The sequence below is a fragment of the Apteryx mantelli genome, chromosome 16, assembly GCF_036417845.1.
Source record: "Apteryx mantelli isolate bAptMan1 chromosome 16, bAptMan1.hap1, whole genome shotgun sequence".
NCBI classification, from domain to species: domain Eukaryota; kingdom Metazoa; phylum Chordata; class Aves; order Apterygiformes; family Apterygidae; genus Apteryx; species Apteryx mantelli.
This window is the reverse complement of record NC_089993.1, coordinates 876,099-902,273: the sequence shown is the minus strand read 5'-3', so window position 1 is coordinate 902,273 and position 26,175 is coordinate 876,099. Positions and strand designations below refer to the sequence as shown.

Here is a 26,175-nt window from a genome sequence, read left to right as displayed (position 1 = left end):
AGACAGAGCATCTCCTGACTCCTACAGCAGTAGAGAGTGCAAAACATGTTCTGAAACTCATCACCTCGCAGTTCTGCTAGTCAGCCACATGGGTCACTGGGGATACAAGTGCAGTTCACAAATGACTTTCAGTATCCATAGACACTGAGGAGAAGAGTCTGGGCATGGTGGCAGCAAGTTGTCTCTGGTAGCAATAGCTTTCTTTGGTATAACAGGGAGTTTCCAGGGCAGTCACAGGCATTTCATGGAGCGAGGATGAAAGGATCAGATTTCTAGCACTCCCTCATCTCATCAATGGCTCACCTCTGCCAAGCAAAGCCAAACATGCCCCCACCCGAGAGCACTGGCAGAGCAGAAGCGACCCACTGACAGTGCAACCACTTACCCTGAAGTGCTCAGCACAAAGTTCTCCTGCTTGATCGTTCCTTCTGAGCCACTCACCGGCAGAGCAAACCTGTGAGAAGCCTCCTGCCCAAGGGAGAGGACAGTGTAAGCGCTGGAGTGTCCAAACCCAGAACAAAGACAACACGGGAACAGAAGAAAAAAGCCTAGGGAGCAGTCTAACACAGCACAGTCATGTTTGCAAGTCTCCAGCGACCTGCCCAGCAAAAATAGAGCAGGACAAAGATTTCCCTCATTCTTATGCGGGAGCAAGCTGAGCACAGTGGAAGGCTCAGTTTGCTTCACCACAAAGCTGTAGGAAAGCAGCAGGAAATTCACTGTTACAGCTCAGGCCCCTGGAATCAGACAGTGATGTTAGTGCCCACACGCAAGCCGCAGGAATCACTGAACTTTGCACAGCAGGAAATTCACTTTACGCAGCCCAGGACGTACATGGCCTTCAGACTGCCGGTGCACAGCCCCGCTCTCAGTGAAACAACTGGCCTGGAACTACAGTGCAAAAGCAATTGGTCTTTTATACACGAGATAACTCTCAAACGAAAATGAGACCCCCGGCTGGTTTTACTAGCTGGTAATTGTCCTCTTAACTACACTTCATCTTGAAAACTATGACAAATTCTTCACAACATGCCCGTGAGACACCGCATATAAAGAAACGAGAGATCAGCCGGGGGGGTAGAAGGGCAGGCGCCGGCCGCGCCGAGGGTACCCGCGCAGACCCGGGGGTGCCCGGCCGCGCCCGACCGCGCTCCCTGCGGCCGCGGACGGCGGCGGCGAGAGCTGCGGGCGGGGCGGGCAGACAGGCCCCGCCCCCCGCGCTGCCGGCTGCGCGGAGCCGCTCCGCGCTCGCGCGTCACCCGCAGGGGCCGAAGCCGGGTGGTGTCGCGACGCCGCGCGCCCTGCACCCAATCAGCGCTGCAGCCGCAGTCACACCTCGAGGGAGTGGCCCGGTGACAGCCCGCCCGCCCCACGTGACGAGGACTGCCCTATCCCGGCCGGCTCGCCCCGCCCCGCCCCGCTGGCCTCCGCGGCGGGTGCCGTCCTGTCCCGGCAGGCCTTGCGCGGTGCGGCTGGTGGCTGTGTCGGTAAGATGGCGGCCGTGAGTCTGAGGCTTGGAGACTTGGTGTGGTGAGTGGTGGAGCAGGCCGGGCGGCGGCGGGGCAGGGCGGGGGGAGCGGGCGCCGAGCGGGCGGCGGGGCGCGGCGGGGCGGGGGAAGACACCTCTCGCAGCGCGCAGAGGAGTGCGGGAGAGGCTCCGCCCGTGGCGGCTGAGCGCAGCCGGGGCGGAGGGGGCGGTGGCAGCGGCGGTGGGGCTGTGCCCGGCCCGGCCCGGCGGAGCGCGGCGCAGCGGGAGCTGAGGCGGTCCAGGGGCAGCGCTGTCACCCCCCAGCGGCGGGGCACCCGCCTCGGGGAGGGCTCCGAGGTGCAGCTGCGGGGAAGGAGGGGCTGGGCTGGGCAGGGCGAGCGGCGGCCCGAGGACGGGGGGTCTCGCCGCTGCCGTCCCGCGGGGATGGGCGGCGGCCCGGGGCGGGCGGCGGCGGGAGGGAATCTGGGGGTCCCCGGGCTGGGCTGGAGCAGGCCGGGGGAGGAAGGCTCGGCTCCTGGGCGGGCCGGCACCGGAGGCTAACGGGGGGAGGAAGGCGGAAGGGGGTGAGGGGAGTGGGACAGAGGAGTGATCGTTCGGGGCTCGGCTGGAAATAGGGTCTCCTCCCAAGGGAGATGAAAAAGGAAGTAAATAAATAGGTGGTTAGTGAGAGCATCGGTGGTGTTCTTTGGGAATGCTTTAATGAAGCAACACAACAATATGGGAAAGTGACTTTTTTTACAGGTTAGGATGTTCCTGTTGAAGCTCACAGAAACTGCCACTTCCCCATGTCACTCCAATTTTACCCTCAAGTAATCAGAAAGCTGCGAGAGTGGTTTTTTTTTTTTTTTTTTTTTTTTTTTCAATTTCTAAATCAGGAGAACTGAGGGGATTCTGTCAAGGCCTGTAAGTGCTGGTTCTTGAGTGGACAGGCTCTACTGTACTTGATAGGCTAGGGTATCCTGCTAGGGTTTGCAACAAATAGCTAATCCCCAACACGCAAGTGTATGCATTTATATTTATATCCCAGATAAAAAGAAGTACGTGCTCCAGGCTGTGGCAACTGCAGTTTCTCATCCGAAAAATTGACAGTGATGTGAAGTTGTCTAATTTATATAGAAAAGTAAGTAAAGGTTGGTTCCTTTTAGCAAAATTTGTTTCAAATGAGCATTTGGGGAGTGCACTGCTCTCAGTGTTGGAATGCAGATTATCCTGCTTTAGTTTTGCACGTGACAGCCTAGACAGGTACTATCCCTAGGCCCATCTTCGAAGAACTATAACAGTAAGACAGCAACAGATGAAAGGTTTTGATGAAAGCCCTGTTCAGTACAAGAATAGAAGTGTCAGATATAAGCCATGGTCATGGTTAAAGCTCTTGGCAGTGTTCCTGCCTGACTATCACCACTGAATCTCCTGTGTACAATTGTCATCTCAGGAGGAGTTGAAATGCTGCTTGCTGAGAATTTTTACTTCAGTAGCAGACAGGCTCCAGAGATTCTCTGACAGACTCTTGTAAGGTAATAACTGATAGGCTTTTGTGAGAGTACTGCAGCCTCTGTACATGACAAGGGTAAGATAATAATAAAGCCACCATGCTTTGGGCTTAGTCTAACTGCTTTCTTCCTCTTCTGTGAAGGAAAAGTTTTGTGCAGTTTTTATAAGGGAAACATTTGCAAGTGTAGGAAATAAATGTTTCTGCTTTTCTTATGATTCTTTTATATCTTTAGCACATCTTGTGGTGAGCATCTGAAGAAAGTGATAATGGAACTAATGATAATTCAGTGGGTTCTGCCATAAATGCTTTCTTATTAGAACTTCTAAGAATCTTATCTGCCTGAGCTGGAAATCACTGGCTGCTATGCTTACTAGACTGTTCTGTCCTGAAGGATCTAAGTTATCAACTTGAACTTTGGTTTGATTGCCTGCATCAATACCCTAGCTCAATTCCTTGTGAGGGAATATTCAATCTTACAAGAGTAGTAAGAGCTGTAGCACTAGGTCTTCCAGGCAGTAGCTATGCTGCTGCTGTATCTTTGGCTTAAATTCTGATATTCCGTTGAGCTCATACAGATTGTATAGAGGCTTAGTTTACATTGCTGGATACCTGCACCTAATACTTGTGTCAAGTGCTTGTGTCTTGTCTTTTACGGTAGGTTTTGACTGTAAAATGTGGTCTCTTAATACAGAAAATATGTTGTAATATAAAAAGGTAGACATGGGATAGTTGTTTTTTCCCAGATTCTAGTGCCTAATCTTTTCATTCTTTCATAGGGGGAAGCTGGGCCGGTATCCTCCATGGCCAGGAAAGGTGAGTGCCTCCCCTTCCCCCCCCCCCCCCCCCGAAGTTTCACCAAATGAATTTTAGTTAAAAATGAATATGAGTGGGTTTTTTGTTTGTTTGTTTTTTAATACAAAACACACAAATCTGAACTGTGAACCAAGCAATGCATGAAGGGCTTTATTTGATCTAGAAGTTCAGCCTGTTACTAACAGCTGTTAATTCAGATGGAATGAAAAGCAAAAGAGACCAGCAATTTATCCAGTTCCAGAACTGATTGTATTCCCCAGATTTAGCAGTTTAATCCCTATCACTTTCTGCAAGACATGTTTCTCTCCTCCCATAATAAATTGGTTACATACACTGTTTTAAATATTAGAAATGGAGAATCTGGTTTCTTGAAATACTGTTTTAGAGCTATATATTTTTTGAGTGATAATTTCAGAGGGGAGGAAGAAGAAGAGTTACATTTTCTCTTCTTTTTTTTTTTCTGATGAAAGGCCAGAAAGATGTTTTATTTATTTATTTTAAGAGTTAAATTATATGTGCCATTCTTATCATTTCTCCTTCCCTGAAAGTACTGTGTTTTTATTTTTGGTGTAGGTATGAGAACTGTGCATGCTGAGATAACAGCATGCTACAGGGAAAAGTGTTGTCCATGTGGCTGACAACCATAAATACTTGGTTTCACTCTGGTTATCAGGTCCAGTTAAATTCGAGCTCCCCTGCAGTCTTTCAGCTGTCACCTGAGTAACAGAATGACTGCTTTTCTCTTTACTAATATTTTAAGCTTTGTAAGAAACAAATCTATTCTGGGGGTAAAGACACAGCTTTAAATGTAAATTTTAAAATAACTTAAGTGGAACAAGCTTTAACAAATGCCATTTGGCTTTCTAAATTTAAAAAGATTTCTCTTTTACCTATTGGGGATAATGATGTATCAGTGGAGTTTGGGTATTTTTGTACCCTGTTGCAGCGTAGGCATATCTAAGGAAATATATGGATTACATATTTACTTGGAAAACTTGTCATGAATTCAAGTTCTCTTCCTAGTGAAACTTTAAAAAAAAAAAAAAAAAGAGCTATGAAACATAGTAAGAAAATCAGAGAGTATAAGTTTTATGTACTTGAAACAGTCTCTGTAACTTTTTTCTTTTAATCACCTTCAGATTGTTAATCCACCTAAAGATCTGAAGAAACCTCGTGGAAAAAAGTGCTTCTTTGTGAAGTTTTTTGGAACAGAAGATCAGTATGTACCTGCTTGTTTTCATCTGACAAAAATATTGGCCCATATAGCGTGGATCTTTCATGGAAGAATTTTTTGCTAACGCAAAGTTTAGCTTTGCAAAAGGCGGTCTTTGATCTACATGCAAAAAGAATGTGACTATCATTGCATGTTATAGCCGCTCATGTGGGTGTGTGAGGACTGCAAAGACTTACGTACTCAAACATGTTAGGATTTTAGCTGCTACTGTGAAGGAAAGTTCTTGGTAGCTTGCCATTTTTATGGGAGTAGGTGTGATGCGACTGAGTTAGATTTAGCATGTAACTATGTTTGAGAAAGGTGCAGCAAGAGCATCATTTTTTTTCTGCTATAAGGATAAAACAGCTTTATACTTGTCATTCATAATAAGAACATACTGTCATGCCTGATGACTGAAAACATTCTTGCTGTGCTTTGGGAGGACTTTGCAGCATAGGAGAACCAAAACTATTGTAGACTACCTTTTCACAAGGAAAAAATTTATTGATTACAAACATGCATGCAAAATTATATTTGTTTTAGACTCAGATAGTTGCAAACTGGAAAAAAAACCACCCAGAAAATGTAGGCATTTTATGAAACTGAAAGTTATTTTGCTAGCTTTTCAGTTTTTCTATTTATTTGCTGCTGTTTTGTATTTGGTCATGTAATGTGGGAGAAAATTATAATCTTCCATAAGAGATGAGAAAACTTTTCTTTTTGAGAGAAACTACCAAGAATTGAGACCAAATAATGGATATTTCCTCAGGAAATTATTTTCAACTGACAGGTTATTTTTGTTTAATATTTAAAATTCAATTTTCCATTAAGAACTGAGATCTAAACTTGTTGGAGAGGGAGAGGATGCTGCATATCGATAGGAAGGTCTGCTGGATTTCTAGTAATGTAAGGCAAGTGAAGGTTGTTTTTTGTGGGGGGGAGGAGGGAGGGAGGAGGGAAGGTGGCTTTTTTTATTATCCATAGTCATTTGGGAGCTAGTCAGGTCCTAAAACTTGAGGAGACTGACTGTTCCTCTCCTGACTGTTCTTCATCTTGTATTGCATATTTTTTGGTGCAGATACAGAGATGTTTGTGGTAAATTGTATTAAGAGAAGCCTGAAAATAGTGGTTATAAATATAGGATACTCTAGCTGAGATTAGCAGCCTGATTGCAGGTGAAGAGGTCAGTGCTGCAAAATAATTGGGGCTTATTACATGATTCTAGAGCTCAGGCTAGGGAAAATCCAATCAACTGGCAGACTAACATAGCCAAAAAAACCCCCCTCCAGCTTGTGAAATTTAATTAATCATTTCCTGTTGGGTAATCACATAATTTAGAAATTCAGTTGTTTTGACTGGCATATCCTACCTGAAAATTAAGTAGAAATAAATATTGTCCCCTTCAGTCTCTTTATAAAGCAGTATTTATAGACAGAAAAGATCGAAACCTGTGTGTGTTCTGTCCTGACCTGGGCCTTTAAAAGCATGCTGGTTAGAGCTGTTAGAGAAAATCCTTGTCTTTGATCATAGTCAAAGAACCAAATCAGGAAAAACTTAAATTATTTCACTTAGTCTGAGCCTGAAGGGAAAATCCTTTATTTATTTTGTGCAAGTAAGCTAATGTGTTTTACAGATACTTTTGTTTTAGAAGTTTATAAACAGTAAGTGGAAATAGCTAACCACCAGCTATCACTACTCTACAAAATGAACAAAATAATAAATATTTGGATGCTAAGCTCTGATCACTGAATGTAATCTGTGGTGTGATGAGTACACTGACTCATATTGGAATTTTAGTGCAAGCCACTCTTGTCTACTTGTACTTCCCTCTTTCTGCCTCTTTGAAGATTGTAGGATGACATTACTACATCACAGATCCTTTTCTGTAGCTCTTCTGTTATTATCTTACTCTGTCAAAGTTTAACAGGTGACGATCTGGACATAAGCCATTTGACTACTGTCCAGTCTGTGTAAGATTAAGGCAATGATGGTTGGCAGGTAGAAGCCCTCTAATAAACTTCAGCAGATGTTTGCCAGCTAATTTGTCCATGGGCAAGCAACCTCAGGCTCTTGATAGACTTTTTTTTTTTTTTCTCTCCTGAGGAGTTCCAGATGACAGCTCTGGTCAAAAAAGCCACTATTTCAAGCTAGGAAAAAGTTGTTTCTTCCTGACTTATGTGGCTCCAGTGTGCCATACCAGATATTAAGGGGGAAGCTTCTTAGAAGTGTAAACTGGTAAACAATGTGACTTCATGCATCCGAACAGAGTGGATGGGTGAATGAAAATATACTTATGAGAGAGGTTGGCAGTTTTTTGGCATAATGGGTAGGTGGCATAATATGTAGGTAGGCTCTAGTTGTTATTTCTGAAATTCTGAATGGCTTAGGATACAGCTCAAAAGAGAATGCCCATTTTTCTTTACCTGTAACCTTGCATGTGAATTGAATACTAATACTTACTGGCCCAGTGTGATGCTGCAGTGACTAAGGAATAAAGCCTTCCAGTTAATGTAAGTAGTTTTGGCTAAAGATGTAAAAGTGAGAGTATGAACGCATTCAGACTGTGCTGTAAAACTTGGCTTTTAGTAAAGTTTCTGCTGAGCCCTATGCTCTTTATATTTATCTTGTTAGTAGAATTATTTGCTTCTATCACTTTTAAAGTAATAGTTTTTCTGCAAGATAACTATTTTGTATATGTGGAAGAGGTTTTTGTCTCTTCGCTGAAGTTGTGGAATACTCCTTCACTCTACCGCAGTGAAAGCTGCATTGATGTTCATAGTAGTGATACACTACCCATGTCTTTTTCTAGGCGACTTCCTAGATTGTGATACATACACTTGTATAATGTATTCTCTTATTAACTTATTCTGCAGAGAGATTTTTCTAGTTTGCCTAGGAGTTCTTGTGAGTTCCGTGGCTGTCCTCTGAGAAAGTAGCATTAAAATGATTCTTCATCCAAAATCAAGAAAAGTTGATATATCCTGCCCATAGAGCTGGCAAGCACATAACAGCATCCAGTTACTGGAATATAAACAACAAATTTGATTTGGTCTTTCTGAATAGCAGAGGAACTCTGATCTCTTATCAATCTTCCTAACTGCACTTTTCAGATTGTAGCATCAGAAATAAAGGAACTCCTAAAAACAGTTTTGTGGGAAGTCCTTGTATGCCTTTCCCATAACGGAGTGCAACAATGCAAGAATTACTGTGGTATTTACACTTATACATTTATAACCATGATCCTGGGCAACCTGCTCTAGCTGACCCTGCTTCAGCAGGAGGGTTGGACCAGATGATCTCTGGAGGTCCCTTCCAACCCCAACTGTTCTGTGATTCTGTGATAAATTCATAACTATTAGTAATTAGAACTACTAGACTAGCAGGCCCATAGCCTACAAGTCTTATAGAAATTCTTAGTGTGCTTCATCCAGTTTAAAATATTCTAACGTTTCATTGCCTGTTTAGGAGTTTGTTATGGCATTGTCAAAACTAATAAATTATAGCTTTGTGTTATGAATGTGTCAGTACTCTACTTTGTTTCAGTGACATATTAGGGAGAGTTCTACAGTCAGCAGGGCTGTATTCCGATGTGTATGTGCATGCATGTACATGTATGAACACATATGCACACACACATTCACTGTATTCACTTAACTCATTGGATGTACTTTAATAGCCAAATGGTCTTGCAAGTCATAGGTATCAAAGTCTTAATAGCAAGCTAGAACAGCCCATTCTCACTTTTTGCCACATCAGTACAAAACTAAATAGTCTCACTAAATGCAGTGAGGTCAGGGGTCACTTCCTGACTTGATATATTAAGGAAAAATCAAAGGAAGTTTGCAATCCAAGATAAGTATAATCATCTGCAGCCTATTTCCATCAGACACAGTGATTTTCAGCGCAGCAGTCATTGCTTTCCCATCCTCCATATCCTGTTGGAATGTTAACACCTACCCTCTTCTTCTGCCACTGTTCTCCCTGGCTTCCAGGGGAGAGAGAAACTTTTGGATGTAGTCTTATAACACATTCTTTCAGATCCTAACATCAGAAAACACTTAGAGTTTGCCAGGCCTTGGATATGATACTCTGGGAATCTGAGGAGCCAGAAAGTGTAAGCTAAGCAGACAAAGAGGATTAAGAAACATTGCTGGTGTTTTCCTGTTGGGTAAACTATCCCATGCAGAATTCCATATTGCCAAAGGTAGGCTGTTGTATGCTAGAGCTAACTGGAATGTCGCTATAACTCTGTAGGAAGAGTGTCATAGCTAAAAATCCATATGGTCAAAACTTTTTTACCCCTAGCTGACATCTCTGGAAGTGTAAGTACCCTGTAAAACTTCTTACTGCCTAAATTTGAAAAATCTAATACTTTACTTCTGTCAGTGTTTCCCTGCTGATTATTTTCTTTTGCTAAGTATCCTCTCTGCTACATGGACTGTTAGTCTAATGTACTGTAGTGTTTTTGTGCTCTTTTTGATGAAGATATTTATATATCGAGTTGAGAGTTCAGCCATTGGAGTTGTCTTATTGAAGAAAATTGGGGCAGTCTCTTCACAGCAGAATCACAGAACGGTTGAGGTTGGAAGGGACCTATAAAGATCATCTAGTCCAACCCCCCTGCTCAAGCAGGATCACCTACAGCACGTTGCCCAGGACCCTGTCCAGATGGCTTTTGAATATTTCCAAGAATGGAGACTCTACAACCTCTCTGGGCCACCTGTTCTAGTGCTCAGTCACCCTCACAGTCAGAGCTTTTCCTTATGTTCAGACGGAGCTTCCTGCGTTTCAATTTGTGCCCATTGCCTCTTGTCCTGTCACTGGGCACCACTGAGAAGAGTCTGGCTTCATCTTTATACCCTCCCTGCAGATATTTGTACACGTTGATAAGATTCCCCCCTCAGTCTTCTCCAGGTTGAACAGTCCCAGCTCTCTCAGCCTCTCATCACATCTGAGATGTGCCAGTCTCTTAATCATCTTAGTGGCCCTTTGCTGGACTCTCTCCAGTAACTCCATGTCTCTTACTGCAGAGCTCAGACCTGGACTCCAGATGTGGCCTCACCAGGGCTGAGTAGAGGGGGAGGTTTACCTCCCTCCACCTGCTGGCAATACTCTTCCTAATGCAGCCCAGGATACCTTCCTGGCCTTCAGGACACCCCCCACCATGGCATACTGCTGGCTCATGGTCAGCTTGGTGTCCACCCCATCCTTCTCTGCAGAGCTGCTTTCCAGCAGGTCAGCCCCCAGCCTGTCCTGGTGCCTGGGGTTATTCCTCCCTAGGTACAGGACTCTGCACTTCCCTTTATTGAACTTCATGAGGTTCCTCTCTGCACATCTTTCCAGCCTGTCGCGGTCCCTCTGAATGACAGCACAGCCTTCTGGGGCATCAGCCACTCCTCCCAGTTTTGTATTGCTAGCAAACTTGCTGAGGGTGCACTCTGTCCCTTCATGCAGTTCATTGTTGATGATGTTGAACAGGACTGGACCCAGTATTGACCCCTGGGGGACCCTGCTACCTACAGGCCTCCAACAAGACTTTGCGACACTGATCATCTCAGCAGAAATTTACCTAGATTTCTGCATTTGTTTTTTATGCTGTGTGCTCATACATGCTGGGGTTGTAAGTAGCCAAGCTGTTTGCTTTTGACTTTCAAAGTTGATTTGTGTTAGCATTTAATGTAGGCATCTAAAATGGTACAACGTGAACTTTATGAAAACTTTTCTGGAGTTTACTTGCTAAGAGAAATTTGGAGTTACAATGCCACCATTTTGCAGCCCTACCTGTAAAGCTTGCAAAAAATGAGTGTATGCGTAGAGGTTCTGTCACATTCATTCCTACAATTTATCATTAGGAATTGGTATCTTTAGACTGAAAGAGTGACTAGAAAGTGTTTTTTGGGATCGTCTTATCTGTGCTAAGCTCGTATCACGGATTTGAACCTGACATCTCTAGCTGCATCTCTTCTCTGAGTCTTTATTGTTCATGAATAGAACATGAACTTTACAGTGAGAGGTGGTTTTGTAAGAATGTCATTTTAGAGGGAAGAAGGGAGGGTAAGGGGAAATGGGCAAACAGAACCATTACTAAAACATATCCTTTTAATAGTGCTCTTTATCATTTCACTTTCCATTTCACCCCTTCTTTATGGATATTAGATGACTCTGTGCAGCAATATTGATACAATCTCATCTTAAATACAACCTCTTCAGTAATGTAGTATCACCAGTGATTTTCTAGGGCATTAATTCATTGCTGAGTCAGGAGAGAAATAGTAGTTCCTGTTTCTGTGTTACATCCTTGAGACCTCTTATCTAAATATTGCTCTTTGGCTATGAGGTTATTGCTTAAAAAAGAGAGATCTTCAGTATAAACATAAATGACTTTGGGATGTTCTTTAATTTTCTGGTGCTTGAAACATTACATGAAAATGCTTTATGGACATCTGATATCAAAAGACATATTTCTATCTTGTAGAAAGTAGTCCAAGTAGATGACACACAAAGGATAAATTGGAAAGGAAAAGGCTGAGGGATACATACATCCATACATGCATATATATATATATATATATATGTTTTTTTCTTTTCTGAGGCAGCATTTGAGGCTCTGTTTTCACTTGTTATTTTGTCTCTGAGATCTATTAATTCTTTGTCCCTGGTGATCTTAAGTGCCAAAATGCACCTTTGAAGCCAGGAGCCAGAAAGCTTTATGTTTCAGCTTTTCTCCATCCCGAAGGAAAAGTAATGGGAAAGGGAACTAATGGACACATGCAGTGAGGAAGGATAGGATGTGCAGGCTGAGAAAAACCTAAGAGAATGCCTTGGTAGAAAGAAGGTTGTTTTTATTTAGAAATTCAAATCTTGGAAATATATTTAACATGCTTTTTTTTATAATGTACTCAAAAATCTTGTTTCCTGTGTGTGTGTGTATATAAATATATATAATGGAAAGGCTTCTTATGAGCTGATGTTGTCTAGTACCTTGGCATGCTTTGTCATTCTGAGTGCCACGCAGCTGGGCTTTGCAGTCTAAGTGGATTTTAAAATATGTTTCATTATAATGTCTGGGCAGCCAGGAGAGAATCTCTGCATAGCTCTTGGAGTGTAAGTTGTAGTCTGAGAAGTACCAGTTTGATTCATTGTAGAAATGCTAAGTCAGATAGCATGAAGAAATTGTAAACTAAGCAAAAGGATTGTGTGCAAAACAATACTGGGTTCTGTTTTAGGGCTATGGTGGAATCATGGAGTAGATTATACTGGCAGTATGGAAAGAATGCCAGTATTGCCACAGGCTTTTCTAGCGGGAGGTCTTTTCTGTCTGTATGCAACTTGAAAAAGTTTCAGTCTGCCTTCACCAAACTGATTTCTGACTGCCAACAATGGCTAATGCTGGTAAAGAGAAACTACTTCATGGAATTTTAAAGGATTTACTGAGCTTTGTGACTTTGTGAAGAGCAGCAACCAAGATCCAGCAAAGGTGCTGGTCCTTTTTTATCTTCACCTTTATGTTCAGTTTAGCTGTTATGGCATGATTCTTACAAATGGAAGCCTGAAAAGGCAGCTACAAAACCACTTCACCTGCTTGCAGGAACTAGACGGCACTGGAAAACATTTAAAATGTATAATTGTGGCTATTCTCTGTTTATAAAATAGGGATGTTTTGGAGTCAGGTAAAAACAGCTCAACTGGTTTATGCTGTGTTCTGTGCTGCTGTATGCTAAGAAGCACTGTTGGCCATCCTAGCTCAGAAAATCTCTTCTAAAGCTTATACAGGACTGTTTTCAATAGCAGGGTGGAAATAGCTTTATAATAGTGTGGCAGATAAGCCTGGGCTTGAATTTGGTTAGAGATGAAGGTAGTCTAAACTCTGAGAGAGCTACAGGAAATTGTAAAAGCAAAAGCATTCCCCCGAGCCATGGTTGAAGAGTGATAGAAGAGTTTAGCAATCTGACAGAAAGTGAAGTTGTCACCCTGTACTTGAGAGCTTATCCATTTGGTAAAAGTTGAGAAGTCCTTTGAAGCAGCAGTGGAAACAGTGAGGTCGTTTGAGTTTCCTCATACAACTCAAGTGAATTCTCTGCTACTGCTAAATCATGAAATACATTAGTACCAGTTTATCTTAAATCAGATATCAACAATAAAGAAAAATGTTCTTTTTCTCAAAAGTGAAACTATTGCTTTCGTACAGTATATCAAGGTACATCAGAAACACACTGCAGTGAGGTATGGTGTTTACGCTCACTTTATTTGTGGTCAGCTGTATTGTGAGGTATCTAATTTTGTATTCATTCTTCCTGTTTTTGCAGATACTTTTGTATACCCAATGTGCTTGAACAAGGGGTTGGTTTGTTAGTATTAAGTGACCTCTCCTTGCAACAGCCTTAGGAAGAAGATTCATATTAGTAGCTACTTGATGTGGAGGCATTTGATTGTGGTTGTTCTTCCTGATGATATAAAAGCAGTCACTCTGATGCCTTTGCTCTGAACAAGTGCCTGTGATCATATCCAAAAGCAAGCTTGCTGACAGATCATATGAATAATGCTTAGAGCGGAGCAGTGCTAATGCAAGAGGGTATGAAACTTATGAGAGAAGCCAAGTGAAAGTGCCAGAAGAAAGTGAATGCAGATATCACAGCCCTTCAGGTTATAGAAAGCAAGTGAGTTTGGGCTGCTATCGTCAGTTGCTCCGGGGAAAAAACTGTATCTGTGTATTTGTAGAAGTGGGATGGTTGAGGAAGTTGCTATCTGGAGAATATAACTTAACTTTTTTCTGGTTTCTAGTGCTTGGATCAAAGTGGAGCAGCTGAAGCCTTATCACCTTCACAAAGAGGAAATGATAAAGATTAACAAGGGTAAGCGCTTCCAGCAAGCCGTGGATGCTGTAGAGGAGTTTCTTAGAAAAACCAAAGGCAAGGACCAGGTGAGTGGGTGGTTCTTTACTGTGTGTATCAAAACAAGTCTTGGCATGAATAACGGTCAAGTGTATTTTTATCTGAAATAAGTTGATTTTTTCTGGCAAGTTGGGGGGTTTGGGGTTTTGTTCCCTTTTTTTTTTTTTTCCCCCTATCCTCTCCTTCCTCCCCATTCAGTCTCATTTGGTAGAAAAAAAAATTGTTATACTCATGGAGAAACTGAAGAGGCTAATTGATCTGCTTATGATGATTTGTTAAATCAGTCTTAAGTCTTGGGCTAGAATTTGGTATTTCCTAATCTTGTCTTTAGTATACTGGAAGCGCATGCAAGTGCACACACTCCTAGTGAGTCTTCAAGTGGCCTGTTCTGTTAATCAGTTGCTCAAACTGATGTGTTTTTGCAGGAGAGCTAACCAGGAACTTCATTCACCGACTTCAAAGGGCTAACAGATATCTGTAGTTTTCATGTTACTGTGCAGTTGGTTTGCCTGATAGTAATCAGCACAGGGTTCTTCACATCCTTGGTTTTGCATGAAAATCATTCAAGCTCTTCTCTTCTTTCCTTACCATCTTCTATTCTGTAATCTCTCAGGCGTCTTCCCATAACTCCAATGAAGAGAAGAATCGGCGTAATTCCAGTGAAGAAAGAGGCAAGCAATCTGCTGGTGAAGAGAAGCGCAAAGCCAGTTTGTCTGAAGGGAAGTTGAAGAAGGGCACAGGGGAAGGAAAAAAGAGGGTCTCTTCTGTATCGTCAGAGAGAGGATCAAAATCACCTTTGAAAAGAGCCCAGGATCAGAGCCCCCGAAAGCGGGGGCGTCCACCCAAGGATGAGAAGGTTTGTGTTGTGCATGTCCGCCAGTGCCCTGTGGACTTTACAGATGGACTCTAGGGATGACTGGCACCTTGGCTAACAGGCCAGCAGGAAGAGTGCGGTTCAGTATCAATTTTTTTAAGCTGTTCCATGTTGCTTCTTCTAGACATGTTGGCTGTCAGATACCTTTGGCGAGCGTATTGTTGATTCTTCCTGTGGATTTTTAAGTTAGTCATTCCGAGTAGCTCTGTTAGTATCTTTGAAAGAGCTTTGAGAGCTGTCTCATGAGACTCCACCTTCCATCTTGCCATCCCTCAAGTTCAGTTTGTGTGGGAAGGATTAGTGAGGAGATGTGGGCCTTCATCTGATTCCTGACTTCTCCCATCTCATCTCATCTGCTTTGTGTGGTTAAGTGATTTATATTCATTTAACTTCACCCTCAATACTTACTGAGGGTGGAGTGTTCTTCAGGGCTGAGGCTGAAAGAAGAAATTCTTGTAGCCTGGGGAATCCACCAGAAGAATTAATTGTATTTATTTCGGCTTCTATGCTATTGGGTATATTTTCAGCATCCATGATAAAAGTCTAACATCTGAGCATTATAATTTTATTCCCGTTATTTCTGGATGTCTTGGCAGCAACAGCAGCCAGCAATATTTTGTCTACCCTCATCTAGAATTCCAGCATTTCATTTTCATTATGGACCTCACTGTAGTGGTCCAGATCTTTCTTTTCTAAATGGATAATTATTTCAATGGATTATTACAATGCACGTGCTCCATCAGAGACTACACCAGAAGACCGTTGGGAGACTTACAGCTGATACAGGATGTGGCAGCCTGCTTCCTCAGCAATGCTTCAGAGGGATCACATTATGTGTGTGCTTCACAGTCTTTGCTTTCAGTGCACTTCAGGATGCAGCTCAAGATGGTAGTCTTTGATCTCCAAAATCATGAATGGATTGGCCTTAACTGGTTGAACAGCAACCTTTTTCTTGATGCCTTGGTAGTAAAAGGAAGCTGATTGTCCCAGATACTAGATATGAAGGAACTGCTGGCAGAAGATGTTTAGCAATGGGGTACTGATTCTGAGGTTTCTTTCTCATCTGCCTCTTTTTATTTTTTAGAACCAGCTTCTAATAAATCAGGCCATGCAGCCGAGCCCATCAGTTTCTCCTTTTGTGGGGGGAAGGGGAGGAATGGATGCATACTTATGGATTCTTACTGATAATCATGAACCTCATGACTTGACTGATGCAGGAAAACACTTTACTAGCAACATATTTTCCCCTTTCCAAGTGTGTTGCTATAAGCACGTTGTACTGTCAAATATATCTGTTATGATAAGCCACTGGGCCTTTTTTCTGATGCAAGATGCTTTTGTGTCTTTGAGCTAAATTCATTCTGAAATTGATCAAAACTAATGGCTGGGAGAATTCTGATCGTGCTGACACACTGCATGTTTAGTTTTACTGCATTAGCTACCTTGCGGCATCGGAGAGGTTGGAGTGAGCTAACTGTGGCAGTAGAAATTACTTTACTGACAAATTGCAAGTGGCATGGATTCAAACAGCTTATCATAAAGAGATGGCGAGCGTGAGCTAGGTGATAAATGCCTGGCCACAGACTGTGAAAATAAGCAGGCTAATGTATGAAGATAACCTTACTGCTTCTGGAAGGGTAATATACTGACAATTAAAGAAATCGTCATAAAAATATAATAGTAATACCATAATACTATTACTCAGCCTGTGAAAATAATTTTAAAATCTTTTCTTCTGATTGCCTGGTTCTCGCAATTTGCTCAAATTCTTAGCCCTGAGGGTAGAAAACTTTAACGTCATTGTCCTGAATTACTGCACTGTTGGATGTTGGGTTTTTTTTCCATCACAATCTAAGTTCTGGCTTTCTGAGTAATAAGGATGCACAGAATTCAAGGATCCAGTCATTGCTGAGGTGTTCCATGTCTAGAAATGCATGGCAGGCATACATGATCATTCAAATAACTCACTTTTAAGCTTATGTGAATATTTTCAGAGGACCAACATGACTTTGTATATATCAGAGCAGATTTCATCCACACTTTACCAGTTGAAACAGCAGCATGGGCTCTAAAGAGAGAATTCTAGCATGCAAGCTCTCCTCTAGACTGAAATTGCATTTTAAGGTTGGAGACTGAGGTCTAGATTGCCCTGTCAACAGATGAAACAGTGGCATCAATCTGGGTCACTTCCAACAGTCTCGCTCTTAGCTTTTTGGCAAATAGTGCTCTTCTCATGTGGCTTTGTGTGGACACTGAGGTATATTGTGCATTTGCAGGAAGTAATTTTGGAGGGGAGAGAATGTGATTCCATTTCTGAACCCTCACTTCAGGAAGATAAAACCTACTATGTAGAAATCCTGCACAGTCCCTTCAGATAGTGGTAAAGACCTATGTTTTAAACTGTGTGTCTTGGGGAAAGAAGAAAGAGAAATCCTAATCTGCTCAACAATAAAACAGTGATTCATTAAATATTGTATCATCATGGCATTAGAAAGTAGTGCCTTTTGAGTGAGTGGGGAGCAGTCCTCATCTCAGTCCCTATTTCATGCATTCTGCTAACTTTAGCAGATGTGACTGTATCAGATTCATGCTTTGAAGGTTTTCCCTCAAACAGGTTGCTACTTTATACACATACACACGCACATATAATGATGGTGGAGGATTAGAAAAGCTGAGATGTCTGTCTGATTGTGGTGATGTTCTTGACCCCTTTGTTTAGCTTTTTGCATCCACCAGAGGGAAATGCTGGATCAAGCATGTTCATTTGCTTCTCTGCTCATTGCATGATTACACAAATGCAATGACTCCTCTTACACATGAAGAATGGATTTTCCAGAAGTCATGTCTGTGGTTGAGTTCCTTTGTTGCAGGTTCATGTTTTCTTCACCTCACCTGTGCTGATAATGCACTGTGTGCTTAAATATGACCTCTTCATGGAATGGCGTGTGAAGTGGAAGGCATTTGTAGTGCTTTTCAAAACTCTGTATGTGTGCTGTTATGATCAACGTGGTGTGGCCAACCATTGAGCCAGATTGTAAGCTCTTTCTGATCCTCCTTGTTTCTCCTCAGGACCTCACAATTCCAGAGTCAAGTACAGTGAAGAGAGTGATGACTGGAACAGTGGCTGGATTCAAATGGCCGCCAAGTGTCAGTGAGGTGAGAAACCCTAGGTTTGCTTTACAGCAGAGGTGATCTGGGAACTGGCAATGGTGTAGAAACAGATATCATGGGGTAGTTTGTTTAGAACCTTTTGACTGGGCTCTGAAATGGTGGGAGCTTCTCTTCCTCCTTTAGGAATAAAATAAGATGCTATGTGATTCTGTACTGTAACAAAGACGATATCCTGGGCAACTGGTAAGTATGCTTGGAAGTGAGATTTCAGTCATTGTGGAACCATTTGTAGATTCATGTCTAACTTGCTGCACTTGTTTTTGCTTTTTTTCTTTGTTTGTTTCAAAAGTATTTTTGGGACTAGCTTCCCAAAATTGGAGGTGGAGCAAAGGCATTCCCCTGAGCCAGAGTGAAAGAGTTTCTGGATAGTGTGGTGTTGGGAGGTTTACTTTGATTTTCCTCATAACTAGCTGTTGAAAACCTTTCCTTTTGTTTGTAAAGAAACATTAATCAATAAGTCAGAGTAAGAGTAGTGTGACTCCAGGCTAATGCTTAGGATGCTCATCTGAGAGATGAGGTACCTGGACTCCAGTCCTTGTTGCTGTGAATGTGGGTTTGCTGACATCTGACAGAGCTAGGATTAACCTCCAGGCAACTCAGAATACTGCTTTAAGGAATTCCTTGGGTGCTGGAAAATAAAGTGTTTTCCTTTCCTTGGGAGAAGGAGAAAATAGAATATGAGATCCCAGTGATGCAGTTGAGTGGCTGAACCGGTGAATAGCTTGATGAGAGGGAGAGACATCTCTTCCTCCCCTTCTTAATCTTGCTTATAATCTTCTTTGGTTTTTCTGTAGATGCTTGAAAATGGGGGGGGTTGACTTGAATGACTGTTTTTGAGAATGAAACACAATATAAACTGCTTAGTTGAAACAGGCTGCTTGATAAGCTGTCATATACTAAGTATTTCCTGCTTAAATGATTGAGAGAGCAAAGCAATTTAGCTGTGGATGCTCTGTGATGCTCTGAGAGTGTTTCTGAGCCTCTGCTTTTCTCTTTGTAGCCCATGAAGGACAGTGACCCACACTTCCATCACTTCCTACTGAGCCAGACAGAGAAGGTGAGGATTTGGCAGACAGGATCATACCGCTGGTCTGTCTAGCCTGGCAACCTGCCCTTTGCTGGGACTAAGAGCTACGGCTGTACAAAGAGTATGCGTAACCAGTTGAGCAATTCTGTGCTTCTGGGGCTAGAGACAATGAGATTCTCTCACATGCAATCTTGTAGTTCAATTAGTTCCTAATCTTGAGGTTTAGAATAATTTAGCATTGAGGACAACAAATAGTTTAAGTCATTAAAGATTATCTAGCACCAGGATTTGATAGATCTGTTGTAGTGAATTCCGTAGACTGAACATAAGAGGTAAGAAAAGATATTTTCGTGTTTAAAAACCCTGTTGTTCTGGTTGTCTTGTACAGTTGTCCTTCCGGTTTCTCATCGGAATGAACTTGTTAATTAATTGAATCTGGTGGGAGAATTTCACAGGGCCAGAAAAGTTCCATGTAAAATACAGTCAATGTGTATCACAAGAGTCAGGAGTGAGTAGTCTTGCAGGATTTTATCTTCAGCCAGTGAAGATCAGGAGGAAAAGAGATCAAATTAAGTGAAATAGGATTTGTACCTAGCAGAGGATCTGGGCAAAGCCAGAAAGATTAAGAGCAGCTAACTGTAAGTTCTGATGGGGCTGTCAATCTAGATGAGCTCACAACAAGCAACACAGGGGAGGAGCAGCCTTTATCATACCTCTTGTTGAAAGCCCTGTGCCTTCTCATCCTAACAAAAAGGCTTTGCTTCCACGACTGCATTGACATACTGAGCACAGGTATGAGGCAAGGTGCTCTGTGGTAGGCTTTAGGGATCTCTGTTTTCTTTGTGCCAAATGTGAGAGTAGGGAGGCCCTGGCTCCTTGCCTCTAGAGTAGTCGGCTATATGAACTGCAGAGAGGAGTTTGTAGTACCTGCATCAGAAGAGAAGCTGAAGTGCAGGGGTGGGGGTGGGAAGGGAAGAGCTTGGTACTTTGCAGTAGGTTTTTGTTTTTATTTTCTCCCACTGAGGAAAGCCTGAGAGTTTTCCTGCTTTGCAGATGGTGGTGTGTGGGTGAGCTGCCTGTTTCCTATGTAGCAAGGATATGGTCTGTTTGCTCAGCGGAGCAAATCAGCACCATCCTTCCCCTGAATGTTTTGTCCTCTCCATACAGCCAGCTGTCTGCTATCAAGCTATCACAAAGAAGCTGAAGGTTTGTGAAGAGGTAAGGCAAATCTTGGCTTGGTTGGATTTTTATTACAGTCGTAAGTACTTGCAGTTCTTCCAGAGCTGTATGGTTGGTTTTTTCAGGAAACAGGATCCACCTCCATCCAGGCAGCAGACAGCACAGCAGTCAATGGCAGTATCACGCCTACAGACAAAAAGTAAGATCTCCAACGCACTTCAGCCATTTTCCTTCCTTTTCCTCCTTCCCATCTCACACATGCAGCCATTATCCAGCTTGTCACTGCAAATAAATAAACCTAATGTTTCTCTCTAACTGCTGATCTCCTATGTCCTTGTGTGAAACTCTGGTTTGAATGGGGGGGAGGGAGGCAGATAGATACAAACAGGCACTGTACTATAGAAAAATTCAGCATGAGGTCTGGCCCGGATGCATTTGCAGTTCAGGGCTTTCCTGCAGCTGCCCTGTTCCTGTAGGGCATGTTGCAGAACGTGAAGAAGCAGTATTTCTGAATGCCGTATGAAGCAGAAAGATAAAAGGGTATCTTTCTCCACTGGTGTCTGGCAGTTGACTGGGGTTGTTTAATTGCTATCTTGAGCATGTAGAAGACAAGAGGAAGAGGGAGGCGTGTTCTCCCAGCACAGGAGCTTTGCTACGTAGCATGTGAGCCTTCTGGTTTCTTCTAACGTCCCCCCTTCTCCTTTCTAGAGTGAGAGAAGCCTCAGTTAAGCTTCCTGTTTCACTCTGTAACTTCCGCTCTGTTCAAATTCAGCTCAGGCCATAGCCTGCTGTTTGCCGTTAGGGTCGTTTTCTTGGCATGCGAGTTCTCAGCTGTACTCAAGGGGAACCAAAATAACAATGAAGCTATTCAGGTAAAACAGCCTCTCAGAAAAGTGTGGTTCAGAGGTGGGTTGGAATAGAAAGAGCATCTCTTCTGTTGGATAGACTTGAAAATAGGCGGACCTTGTTTAAGAAGCTATAGTGACTTGCTCTGACCTGCCTAGTTTACTTTAACAAAATAGAGCATGACTAGCTGCAAGTTGGAGTGCACGTGGCTTGCTAAAAGCCACGGTGCATCTGTAGGTGGCTAATTCTGAAGAATTAACTGTGGGGGATTGCAAGGCAGCTTTCATTGTGAACTCGGACATGTAACTGAACACTTCAGCGTTTCCTGCTAGGATCATTTTTTTGCTATGAAGTTGTATGATGTATAAAAAAATCCCTGCAGCCACAACTGCAAAGCAATTCCTCTTGCAGGGTAATTATAGGGAAGGAATTTGTTAGTGTGCTATCTTTTGGGGGGTTTTCTATTTTTTGGTTTTTTTTAAACAAAACAACACAAAACCTTTGCCAACTCTTGAGCAGCTGATATCTGAAATTATTATCACTCATGCTGACCTGTACAGGCCTATTATTTCCTTTATTTCTGTGTCTGTCCAAAATCAAGTCTGTGGCGCAGGGACTAGGTCTTTGGTCTGTGTGTGGTGCTTAACCCAGTAGTCTTTGCTGGGCTTTACAAAAATAAAAACAGTAATGTATCATTCAATGGTATAAACAACCATTTTACCCATGACTCAGTATAAAAATCAGAAGATAAATTCGAGAAGCATCTGCTGATCTCCAAATGTTCCCTTTTTCTCTTCAATAAGACAATGGCTGACAAAAGAAAGCACAAAAGCAGCAATTTTAGTTTAGAAGAAACTAAAACCTTTAATCTTTAATTAATCTTCTAAAGCAGACTAGAACACTTTCTTCAGGAAATTTTTATGGATATTTCATAGGTAAAATAAATACCAGCTTGCTCTTAAAGCCTAGTATCTGCCCATTTGAAATGGGTGGCTTAAAAATTCTCTTATTCTAACTGTGGCTGCAGTAGAACATATTTTTTTTGCTTGTGATGTTCCAGGCTTTGCTCTTCATCGTTTCAGGACCATGAGAGGCTGACATCAATTGCTTTCTGTTGCATGTTCCCTTTCCTGCGTTGATGCTTATCTCTTCCCTTCAGGATAGGATTTCTGGGACTTGGCCTGATGGGAAGTGGCATTGTCTCCAACTTGCTGAAAATGGGTCACACTGTCACTGTCTGGAACCGGACTGCTGAGAAGGTAAGCATATGCTTTAGCTATGGATAGACAATGCCTTTTTAAACGTGTACACCATCTCTAGCTCAGGAAGGCCCTGGGTCACCATTCACTGGTGCCTGGGAGAGGATACTGGGGAAACACAGGTATTGCCTTGTTCACAAGAGAAAAACAAGGCTTGTCTTGTTCTAATATTTTTTCCTAAGTGTTTGTTGATGGCCACAGTTGACTAGATGGATCTGTAGTCTGTCCTAAGAAAGTCACTCTTAGGTGAAAAGCCCCCATGTTGCTGCCCTTTTGTATGAGATCAGAGAGCTGCCAGAAAAGTTACAACCATATATCTTTGTTGAGGAGTACAATGTATAGTGCCTCTAGGAGATCTGCTAATGTAAATTGCCAAGTCATCGTTCGAGTTTGACAAAAAGACTGGGCTTTGAGGAGCTGCTTCTAGGAGTGGTGTGGTGAGATGTGCTGTTTGGCCACAGCTTCACCTAGCTATCCATTGTGCTGTTCATGTTGCAATAGTTAAAAAGTTCATTTGAAAACCTGCTGGGTCATGATGAGACAGCATGAGAAGGGTTTTGTATGTATCTCCAAAAGTAAAGATGGAACTGAATGGTTATGCACTAGTATTCTAGCCAGTGTTCTTCTCTTTTTAGTGGACAAAAAGTGGGTAACTGGGGGAGTGGTTGGTACTCAGATGATGTTGCAGAATATCAAAGGCAAAAATGGCACTGTGGTTACTTCCTTAAAATGGATTAAAAGAGATTTTTCTAACTGCAAAACATAGATACTTTGAGGGAAGTGGGATAGGAAGGACCTAAGATCAGCTGTGCATGTGCCTGTTTATTGTCCAGCAACACTTTTTACTATGTCTATTTACCAGCTTTTTCCTCATCTTTCCTCCAAAAACTGCGGTATTCAATCTTTTATGATTTCTCCCAAGTGATCTCTTTTTCTGTGTCTTTCTCTCAAAGTTCTTCACTTTAGGATTCAGAAAAGTGGCAGAGGAGCCCCTGGTGGTGGTGGGGGAACAAACAAAAAACCTCAGTTGTTACATAGTTAATATGCCAGGCCTGACTCACTTTGCTTTGGGTACAGCCAGAAGAGTATCTGTTACAGCAAAACACTAGAGAACCCATTTGCTCTGTACTTTTCCTTACGTTTGGATTTATGAATTTTGCAGTGTGATTTGTTCATCCAGGAGGGGGCACGGCTGGGAAGAACCCCTGCTGAAGTTGTCTCCACCTGTGACATCACCTTTGCCTGTGTATCAGATCCAAAGGCAGCAAAGGATGTAAGGATTAGCTCTTATTTTTCCTCCACTACATAGACTGCAACATACAGTCACTGAATGCCCATTCTTATCCTACTGACCGTGGTAGCCTGGGTCATTCTGGATGCTGAGCAATGCACCTGTGTAAAAGTAAATCCCCCCCCCCCCCAATCCCACTTGTTTGAAATAATACTTGAGGGGTAAGTTTTGATATCCCTTTAGGAGTCTGCCACTGCAGTGTTAGGCTTGCTTGAACTGCTGTCCTGCAGGATTGGAGTTTCTTTGCAGACACCCTATTGCTTTACCGCTCTTCTGTTCCCCACAGCTGGTACTTGGTCCGAGTGGAGTGTTGCAGGGGATTCGCCCAGGGAAGTGTTATGTGGATATGTCCACCGTGGATGCAGATACAGTCACAGAGCTGGCCCAGGTAATAACATTGGACCAAACTTCTAACATTTGTGATTCAACAGCAGTGCTGCAGTTCTTGTTCAAAGCAATTAACTGTTGGTTAATACAGACGTCTCTTAAGACGTTCAGGCTTCTTTTGGAGGGGACTCAAGTCCCAAGCAAATGAGACAAAATAAATTGTCAAATCTTGTCCGGTGAACAAAATTGGATGATAAATACTCTGATGATAACAGCAAAGCTTGTAGACTTCTCAGAGGTGTCATCTGGCACCATTGCAAGCAGCCAGTGAAACTTTATTCCCTTAAGTATATAGCCATATTGGTACTCTGTAGCAAATTAGAGGAGGAAGTACTGTCTGGATGAATAACTGTCTTAAATTGATAAAGTGCATATTCTGTTCATTTCAGATGTTCTAGTTGTGGGAAAAGAGAGTGTGTTCACGTTTCATTCTGTAGAAGTATTTTTATGAAGAAGATTTCTCTATTTTTGTAGAGAAGATTTCTGTAAAAGAGAAGTACTTTGAGTGCTTCTGACAGGAGAGTCTTTGATTTCTTCTTTGACATCTTGATTGTTTTTCTCTGCCCTAAAAGCAGTATGTGTTGTGGGGGAGCAGGGAGGGCTGTTAATTTTGGTGAAGTCTTAAGCAGGCAGCTTGGAAGCAGGAGCATATAACATATGAATTTGGAGAATGCAGAGTCATGCCTGTTAGTGAACCTCTGACTGAAGGTATGTGTCAAAGGCCTTTTATCTTTGGAGAAGAGGAAGGTAACACAAAAGTAAATCTTCTGAGATTCGTATGCTTCACATACACCTTTAGCGTTGTTCCTTGGCTATTACAGGGTGCAATGGCAAAAGCATGCAGGCTCAGCTGCTGAAAATATGCGCAGTAATGATGGGGGACAGAGAAGTACTAGTGTTCCTGAGAGTGAGAGCAGCTTTTGGTCTGGGGTACCCTTTGCTGGATGCAGTGCATTATGTATTAGGTATTTTACAGTGCTTTGCTCTCCTGTTTGTATGTCTAAACTATTTGCTCTGCTTTAAAATTCTGTCCTTAGGGGTAGGAATGCCCTAAACAATGTTCTTGCTTGCAGTGCTGCCTACTTAGCATGGATGCCTGCTGTTTATGCACAGCTAAACAGAGATATTCTTTTTCCAGGTGATAGTGTCCCGGGGTGGTCGCTTTTTGGAAGCACCGGTCTCAGGAAATCAGCAGCTGTCTAATGATGGGATGCTCGTGATCCTGGCGGCTGGTGACAGGGGTTTATATGAGGACTGCAGTAGCTGTTTCCAAGCGATGGGGAAGACCTCTTTTTTTCTAGGTAATTGAAACACCAGGGGCCTGGTAGCAGTTTCTTAGTCAGTACGAGGACTGGGATGTCCAGAAAGGAGTCTGAGAGATGCACATATCATCTTTGTAGGCCACTGGTAAGAGAGGCTGTCTGTCTCCTGTCCTCATAGGCAGTATGGGGAGCTGGCCTGCACTTCTGGAGTTTGACCAGCCTCAGAGCCTCCAACCTAAGTTTTCTGTTTAAAATATTGGCTCATCTTGGAGATTCTGTGAAGCTTTTTATTCTAAATTGTACTTTGTTGTGGTTTCTCCCTTCCTTTAAGTGCTTGGAAAATGAGTAAGGTTTCTGAAGTCTTTTGGGCAAAGGGAGAGCTGCCAAGTGCTTGGGAGCAATACACAGAGCCTAGTAGTGCTAATCCTGTGTGGGATGGGGGAGCAAGGCTTCTGTATTTCTTCTGGAGGAATGCCCAATGGTATGTCTCACTCCCAGGTGAAGTAGGCAATGCTGCGAAGATGATGCTTATTGTGAACATGGTCCAAGGCAGTTTCATGGCTACGATAGCAGAAGGACTGACACTGGCTCAAGTGACTGGTCAGTCCCAACAGACCCTTCTGGATATCCTCAATCAGGGACAACTTGCCAGCATCTTCCTGGACCAGAAGTGCCAAAGTAAAGTTCTCTTACATTGTTTTATTATACGACACATTTGCCACAACCTAGGAGCAGTTCAGTTAATGGTAGAAGGGAGAAGGTAATCATCCCATTTTCATCAGCCTGGGATTCTGGGTATTTTAAGCATTCTGGAAATGAAGAGCTGAGTTCCCTTCCTCCCCATTTATAGCCAGGGCTTCTGAGAATAACACCCCAAGCTCTGCATTGCCTGCAGCGGGCTGAGGACTTGAGTTGACAGTGATGACTTCAGTGGGGCAGGGTAGTAAGTGAAATGGAGGGCAAGCTATTTAGAAATCTGAG

General features: G+C 42.7%; 1 protein-coding gene across 5 annotated transcripts in view; it reads left to right on the top strand.

Moving 5' to 3' along the window:
* Nucleotides 1-1,421: 1,421 nt before the first annotated feature.
* Nucleotides 1,422-26,175, top strand: part of GLYR1 (glyoxylate reductase 1 homolog) — a 28,875-nt gene continuing 4,121 nt past the window's right edge. The window contains exons 1-14 of one of the 5 annotated variants that reach the window (XM_067306635.1): nt 1,422-1,530; nt 3,758-3,794; nt 4,934-5,013; nt 13,789-13,927; nt 14,512-14,754; nt 17,842-17,928; nt 18,944-19,000; nt 20,138-20,188; nt 20,275-20,348; nt 22,155-22,254; nt 23,435-23,527; nt 23,832-23,933; nt 25,071-25,233; nt 25,693-25,872. In XM_067306635.1, the coding sequence (XP_067162736.1) occupies nt 1,493-1,530; nt 3,758-3,794; nt 4,934-5,013; nt 13,789-13,927; nt 14,512-14,754; nt 17,842-17,928; nt 18,944-19,000; nt 20,138-20,188; nt 20,275-20,348; nt 22,155-22,254; nt 23,435-23,527; nt 23,832-23,933; nt 25,071-25,233; nt 25,693-25,872 (1,444 nt within the window). In that variant the 5' untranslated portion in view covers nt 1,422-1,492. Of the gene's footprint in view, nt 1,531-3,757; nt 3,795-4,932; nt 5,014-13,313; nt 13,665-13,788; nt 13,928-14,511; nt 14,755-17,841; nt 17,929-18,943; nt 19,001-20,137; nt 20,189-20,274; nt 20,349-22,154; nt 22,255-23,416; nt 23,528-23,831; nt 23,934-25,070; nt 25,234-25,692; nt 25,873-26,175 lie in introns of those variants that run through there. The other 4 variants (XM_067306634.1, XM_067306638.1, XM_067306637.1 and 1 more) reach the window with 4 other exon arrangements.